General features: G+C 41.1%; 1 protein-coding gene across 1 annotated transcript; it reads right to left on the bottom strand.

The window, feature by feature from the left end:
* Window positions 1–1,128: 1,128 nt before the first annotated feature.
* LOC141052924 (zinc finger protein 217-like) lies at window positions 1,129–6,711 on the bottom strand. Its single transcript, XM_073550245.1, has 4 exons — window positions 5,364–6,711; window positions 4,563–4,691; window positions 1,850–3,286; window positions 1,129–1,207 (listed from the first exon to the last, which is right to left on the bottom strand). The coding sequence occupies exons 1-4, from the start codon at window positions 6,709–6,711 to the stop codon at window positions 1,143–1,145; spliced, it is 2,979 nt and encodes a 992-aa protein (XP_073406346.1). The 3' UTR covers window positions 1,129–1,142.
* Window positions 6,712–8,364: the final 1,653 nt, after the last annotated feature.

The following is an 8,364-nucleotide window of genomic DNA, read 5'->3' on the forward strand; positions in this document are numbered from 1 at the left end:
CTCGAAAATACATTCACAGTTTCTGTAGAGTTCACGGACACTTTTCAGACGATATGTAGCAGCTTGTGAGCATTTGGTGGATGCTTCTTCAGGAACCTCCAGGGCTGAAACAAGAACAATTTTACACTTAGACAAAAACATGGGGTGGACATTTCATCAAAGTTAGACAAGGGCTACACCATGACATAAAAATGGCAATTTCACATGTTGTGACTGCACTGCTACAGTTAAAAAAAAAAAAAAGTTCACTAAATCTGTAGACTTTTTTGGTCAAAGGTCGCACACAACAATACAAGTAGTAAAAGACTAACCTGGCTGTTTCTTTACAGCCAATGGCAGCTCTAAAGGTACTGTCACACTAAGCGATATCGCTAGCAATATCGCTATAACTTGTGACGTTATAGTGATATTGCTAGCGATATCGCTGTGTCTGATACTTACCTCCGACCGCTCCCCCGCTGGTTATCGCTGATCGCGCGAGAACGTCCTGGACTGTTTCTCGTCGTCAGCTTCCTGCGGCGCTTCCTGTGGAGAGACGAGCGACGAGCGTGGAGCCGGGCGGGAGGACGTCAGGATCGCCTAGTGTGACAGGTAAGTAGCGATCCCCGACCCCTGCGATGTCGCTGATGAGATCTGCCTGTGTGGCAGCTCACTAGCGACCACTTAGCGATGTACCAGCGATCCTGACTGCGTCATATCGCTGGTCGGGATCGCTGGTACATCGCTAAGTGTGACAGTACCTTAAGACATTCATGTGCCAAAAAGTCACAAACAAGTCAGATTAATGTATTTTGCGGTCAAATATTTACCCCATTATAAAATTGTAATTATTTAATTACAGAAGGGTTATTAGGCCGGGGTCAGACTTGCGAGAAACTCGGACGAGTCTCACACGTCAATACCCGGCACTGCCGCCAGCACTCGGATCGGAACATTCAGCTGCATGTATTTTTATGTAGCTGAACACTCCGATCCAAGTGCCGGCAGCAGTTCTGGGTATTGACTTGCAAGACTCGTCCGAGTTTCTCACAAGTCTGATCCCGGCCTTACGCAAAGCCCCAATCTACTTCTATATCTCCCTTTACAACTCAGAGACCTTGTTCCTATTAAAGAGAAGTTTGCACTTACGAGTTGAAACTCTGTTAAGGTCTTTGCTCATTTGGTCCAACACCTCGCTTGGCTATCCGCCGATTTGCATTCGGTTTTCCTGCAGGAAAGGACATAGATATTACATAAAAATCCATTTGGTTTCAAGTATAAATCATTATCAATAATAGAAACTGTATATAGGATAGGTGATAACTTTCTGATTGTACAGTAGAACCCTTTGGACCCTGACTAAACCTAAAAAAGTGGCACAGAGATGTACTCTGTAATATCTGGCAGCCTTACAGATAAAGAAAGGAGCGGCAATGAGATTCCTTTAGGCCACATTCACATGTTCAGTATTTTACATCAGTATTTGTAAGCCAAAAATCAGGATTAGGTGAAATATGCAGAAGTGGTGGTGTTTCTATTATACTTTTCTTTTGATTGTTCCTCTCCTAATTTTGGTTTACAAATACTAAATGGAACAATCTGTTTCCGGTTTTAGTGGCGGTCCCAATAGTAGGACCCCCAATGATCAGCAAGTTATCACCTATCCACAAAGATGGGAATACAACATTCATTTTAATAATATACACTAATTAACTTCATTATTATGTCTTCATTAAGTGAAATAATGGAGATATACCACAGTGAATACCTACATAATACTAGAACATACTAAGACACTACAGGGCAGCAGAAGAATCTACGGCTGTGCCCATTAGTCCAAATGTAGGATTAATATGGGGTATAATATTACCTTCAGAAGACGAATCAGATCCCTGGTTGACTGGAGGACCCTGGTTGACTGGACGATTGCTGACAGCGAGTGGTGCTCCAGCTGGTGTTGGTGGCTGCTCGTAAGGCTTAAAGAGGTTCCAAAGAGGATTCATCCCACATGGATACAGCACATTATTGGTCAGTTCTGATGGACCTGACTTGATAGAAGGCCTCTCCAGGTTTTGCATGTTGACATGACTAGGGTGAAGTCTTCTGAGTATGTCAGCATTGGTGTAATTGCTGCTAGAGGCAGGCAGTGACAAACCTTGTGCAATTCTCTTTGCGACGAGGCTGATTTCCCCCGGAGATCTGGTAAATGGGTTTCCACCAAACAATGATGGCATCATTTGAGAAGGCTGCTGGGAGCCATTCACATTTCCACTGCTGGTCTGGGGGCTTGGTGGCCAGGGAAAAATCTTTTGTTCAAGTTGCGGCATCCTTTCCAATAAGTTGGAGATGTTCTGAAGATTGGCCTGCAGGTACCTATAGCTGCCAACCTGCTGGTCACTTTGAAATTTATTCTCTTGCCCAACGCTTTTACAGTCAGTTTCTGATTTAGTTACCTTGTTCGACTGTGCAGGCGCCCGTTTGGGTTTCTCGTGGTTGGGGGTCTTTGTACTGGCCGATGCAGACGTTTTTGTCCTAGCACCGTCCAGCGGCATAGGAGACACATCCTTCCCTTTTAAAGCTGAGGGACAACCGGTGCGCCTCATTTTTAGGATATGTCCTGGGTTTTTACTCCTGCTACCATTTATGTGAAGGAGATCATGGTTTTGTTTGTGGGACAGTTTCTGGTGTAAGATCAACACCTCAGGGTATAAGGTCTTGTAAGTACAGTCCAGGAAGGTATGCACCGGGAATAAGGCACGGTTATAAAAAGTGGCAGGTGTGTTCTGTATTTTCACAGACAAGTCCAAAGGAACAGGTTCAAGATCCTCTCGTGTGTGAGGTGCAGAGACTGGACTTTCCTCAGAGATCTTCTTTTCATTTGAACACATTTCCGGGTCTAAGGTTTCCTCACAAGCTAGTGAAATCTCCCCCATATTACTGGGTGACCTTGGCTGCACTTCCTCCGGCTCTTTCTTGACGGTGTCAAACTGCTCCCATTTGGTTTGCTCCCAGAGTTGGTTTGCATTCACCAGTTTATTGCGCAAGGCCGACATCCTTCTGGGAGGTTTGGCAGACAGAATGTCCTCTTTGGTACCAGTGATGAGCTTCTTGGGCATCTTGCTTACTTGGACATTGGTCTGAGGAGGATCTGGGGACTTCTTATTTAATTGTAAACTCTTACTGATGCTTCTCACACGGGCATTAGATTCTCCAGGCTTAAATTTGTGATGTCTCTCCAAGTGATACCTCAGGGAAGTTTTCTGTGCAGCAGCATAATCACAAAAGTCACATTTGTACGGCTTTTCACCTGTCAAAGAATAAAATTGTTAGAAGGCAAACACTTGGCAAGTACAAATGACAAACCTAAATCTTCAGCCAGCAAAAGACAAGCATTTATGAAGTGCTAGCATCTTACTTAGGGCAATCCTAAATTAACTGGTACTTTTGTTGCAGAAATTGGTTCTGAATTATTGGATTGCATACTGTAAACTATGCTACCATCAAACTGGAGAAAAACACATTATACATGGTTTTTAATAGAAGAAAGTTCTACTACTAAAAGTCAGCAACTGAAGCCGCTTTGTAGAAATAATAAGTGCTGATTGATAGCAGTCTGATGACTGGGACACCATTGATCACAAAAAGTGGGTCCCCTAATGTAGTGATGATGTGCTACTCCTCAGAGCCATCCATTCTTACACTTTGGCTGGTCCGAACAACAAAAGCAATTGTTACCATCCACCTTTCGTGTCTCCCCTTTTCCTCATAGTTTGTAAGCTTGCGGGCAGGGCCCTCATTCCTCTTGGTACCTGTTATGATCTATGTGATTATTGGTATGCTGTAATGTCTATCATCTGTACAAGTCCCCTCTGAAATGTAAAGTGCTGCGGAATATGTCGGCAATATAGAAATAAAATTATTATTCATGCACTCATTGACCTAATTTCTTGTGATCAGTGGTTGTCTCCATTGTTGCACTCCAATAATCAGACCCTAAGCACACGTCAACAGTAAACATAATGGTCTGATCACAAGAGCAAAGAGGAGTGGTAGAGCTCACGGTTGTCCACCAATCCTTTCACAATTTATGGGAGTGCCAAAGAGCTGAATAGCACACAGCTATTATTGACAAAACAGTGAGGCCGGGTGCACACGATCCGGAAGAGCGCTTTGAACGCCGCGCATTTTCAACGCTGCTGTCAATTGATTCTATGGGTGAAATTAACACGCTGTGGTCTGGAAAGACGCGCCACATGATAGATTCTGCAGGTGATCCACAGGTGTGTGTGGACGCATAGTGAACAAAGGATTTCTTGAAATCAATCCACTACGCTGTAACAGCTGGCCGCTGCAGGTTTGACGCTGCACAAGTATGCAGCGTCCAACCCACAGCAATTCCGGATGGTGTGCACATACTCTGAAGTATGGTGGACTCATATGTTCACTACCACTCCACTCATGCAGTGGATTCTGGAACACCTATTTTCATGATCAGTGCGGCTCCAAGTTATCAGACACTCATCTTTCCTGTGGATAGGCGATAAGTTTTGAATATGGGGAAGCCACTTTACAAAGCCATTTACCTGTATGGGTCCTGAGATGAATGTTGAGGTAATAGTTTGAGCGAAAGCTCTTTCCACAGAAACTGCATTCCCTAGAAGTCTGAAGGCCTTTGGTTTTCAGTATGGTTTGTCCATCGTCCATTTTCTCTTCTAATTTAGAAAAAATAAAAACAAAAACAACAAAGACATAAGCGTATTAAAAAGGATTCCTAATTTACACATGCCTCAAAATAATAAAAGAATAATAAAATAATAAAATAAAAATGATTGCCAGCCAAGCCTAGAACAGAAGTACAGGATCCAACAGAAAGATATAAAGTTAATACTAACAAGGGTGCAATGCTATTATTTGGTGATTCTGGTAATATATATAGCCTATGGATGAAGTATACCCACTCACACACTCTTTTTATTTAGTGGGCCACATATTAAGAAAAAAAACAAAACACACCACTACTATAGTATATGAAGAATCCCATGAACTATAATGGCCACAGATAGAACTTGTACAAGAATCACAGGTGACTGAATGAGGCCTGATAATGCATTTTTGTAAAGTGCTTCAACAGGTATTACGTTTACCCATATGCACCACTAGGGGACGATCTAAGCATCTAAATGATTAACATGGAAAAGGTGACAAAGCAGAAAGTGGATGCTTCATTGTTACGGAAATATCTGGGATTTCCTTCTTTAGTTTAGAAAATCTAAATAAGACCTACACAGCTCACGTCCAGAGTGCATTAAGTATTTTGAGTACTTTTGAGTGAGGAGTCATGTGAGAGACAGATGCCACAGTACTAGCATTGCATAGTTTCTTACCACTCATTAGGTCATCTCCTCCCACACCATTTGATTCAGACACTTCCTCCATCTTGGCAATCTCCCGGTCCTCCACACTGGCTGGAGTATCTGGAGAGCTTGTAGGCAGCAATCCTTCAATGTGACCAATGGATGAGGATTCAGAATCGCTCCTATCCTTTCTGTGGATACGAGAATGCACCACCGTCTTTTGGTAGGTCCTAAACACCTTCCCGCAGTCGGCGCAGACCAGCCTTTTATCCTTCTCGCTTTTGACCTTCACTTCCTCTTGTCTTTTTGAGGTTTCAGGCTCTACCAGATCTTGTGAAGAAGATGCTTTAGCACAGTCCTCACTTTTGGCAGTGTCCAGATTACTGGGGGGAACAGGCTGACTCATCTTTCCTTTATTGCAGTTATCAGTGATCTCATCCTTCTCAGAATCAGTTTCCATGTTGGCTTCAGTGGATGTCTCCTTCACACGACCAAAGCTTATAGCCACTTTGCCTTTTGTTGCCAGCTGCCAAGCTTGGTAGGTGATGACGGGGTCCAGTTCTTTGATCGATTTGTTGGATGACTCGGGCTTTTTGACATTTGGCTTTAGATTTAGGAAATCCGCAAATTCTGCCTTCTGGACAATTTCTTGTTCTTTCTTGGTGGCAGACTCTGTACGACTCTCCATGTTCAGTCCTTTACAGTGCATCTTATTATGCTCCAACAGGGATTTTTTATCATGGAAGTGGAAACCACACACCATGCAGATCTTATAGGATGAGGAGACATTTTTGACCACCTGATCTTGGACAACCTCGTTTATTGTAGTGGGAGTCTCCAGAACCGCTAGTTTATTTTTCCCTCCTGTTCGGGTGGAATGAGTGCGCTTATGATTTTTTAGAAACCATGACTCTTTGAATCTCCTACTGCAAATATTGCAAGAGAATAAGTAGGAATCTTTGTGCTTCTTCATGTGGGCTTTCAAGTCGGCTAAGTCAGTAAATGTCTCATCACACACCTTGCAGTTAAACACTTCACTGTCATCCTTTTCATCCTGCATTGTAGAACCCTTCACGATCTTTCTGCGCTTATCCTTGGGGCCAAGATACTCCTCGTCAACACAAAGGACAGTGGGTTCAATCAATGTTATTCTATGACAGGTCAGAATATGTGTTCCAAGTTCGTTGTGAGTCTTATAGGTCTCATTGCAAAACATACAATCAAAAGCCTCTTCTCCTTCGACTCGTATCAGAAAGCCCTCCTGGGAGAGGTGCCGCTTCTTAAATCGGATTGTGCGGGCACTTTCCATATTGGAGCAGACAGCACTGGTGATGACTTCAGGACTGTCCGTAAATTCAGTCAGAGACTGATTGGGCATTGTTGGTGCCAGCTTTTAAATGAAATATGGCAATTTTGCCCTTTTAGATCCAGAGGGGCACAAGTGTCACTACTAAGGCACAAGTCAGAGATAGGTCATTCCTGGGCCACAAATGGATAAGAGAGAATGGTCCATAGTCAATACAGACATTTCCAGCAAAGGCCAGGTGAAAAATCAATGAAAAAATAATCCTTTAACAGCCAGATCTGTAAAGATAGAAATCAAAGAGGTTAGTACAGGAACCTCAGTTTGTCCAATAAACAAAAACAAATATTAAATATAAATATTTTTTTTTGTGTTTTAACGCTGCTACCTTTTATTGGTATTTGTATATTTGTTGGGACACATATACAGATTTGTTAATGTAAAATCTACACACATATACAGGTAGGTGTACAACTTCTGAAACAGAAGTGTTCATATATGTATAGATACATACATGAACACACTATAGATATATACAAACTTCCATTTCCGAAATTATCTGTCTATATAAAATTTCTATTTTGGGTAATATATATATATATATATATATTATATATACACACACACACACACACATATCAGAAATTGTATATAGATAAATAATTTCTAAAACACAAGTGTGCGTGTTTTACAGAAAAAAATTATATATAAAATAAACATTTAATTTAAAAAAAAAATATTTTCGATAAAATTTTCTGATATATATGTGTGTAATTATACATAAATATATATATATATATATATATATATATATGCCCACCCAGGTCTAACCTTATAAATGGCCCACCCTGTGTGTGATCAAGCTTGAGAAAGGTCCACATCTTGGACTGAAATGTTACACATAGGCCAATAAATCACACTTATTTTTGCTATTGGAGTGCTGACTTCAATTTTTTTGGACTATAGCATGAGGTTCGGTACATACCTGGAAGGATTTTTTTGCACCCATTTTTGCACTGCTTTTTGAGATATATATCCTTCCAGGTATGTACCGAACCTCATGCTATAGTCCAAAAAAATTGAAGTCAGCACTCCAATAGCAAAAATAAGTGTGATTTATTGGCCCATGTGTAACGTTTCGGTCCAAGATGTGGACCTTTCTCAAGCTTGATCACACACAGGGTGGGCCATTTATAAGGTTAGACCTGGGTGGGCCATTCTATATATATATATATATATATATATATATTTTAGACATACACACTTTGTATCAGAAATTTTATAGACAGATAATTCCTAATACAGAAGTGTGTGTATATATATATATCTATATATAGATATATATATGCATGCATACACACACACACGCATACATGAGCACTTCTGTTTCAAAAATTATTTATATATAAATAAAATATATATATATATATATATATATAGTTTTTATAGATACATTAACAAAATCGTATACTTGTCCCCACAGATATGCAAATGTTCAATAAAAGGTAGCAGCTTTAAAGCACAAGGCAAGGGCTGGCTGCACAAGAAGTAGCCATCATAACAACAATGTCCTTTTTTCTGAAGGTACTGTGAAGAGAATTTTCTTTGAAATGTCATGTTTGTTGCCAAAGCTTCCATAGATCCCCTCTCCCCCCCTGCCATAATTAACATATGCTTGGAGGACTCTCCACACCCCTCATAGTTGTTGAATGAGAATTTCCACCATCT

This window comes from Dendrobates tinctorius, unplaced genomic scaffold (genome assembly GCF_039654945.1).
Source record: "Dendrobates tinctorius isolate UK_male_01 unplaced genomic scaffold, ASM3965494v1 ptg000164l, whole genome shotgun sequence".
Taxonomy (NCBI): Eukaryota; Metazoa; Chordata; class Amphibia; order Anura; family Dendrobatidae; genus Dendrobates; species Dendrobates tinctorius.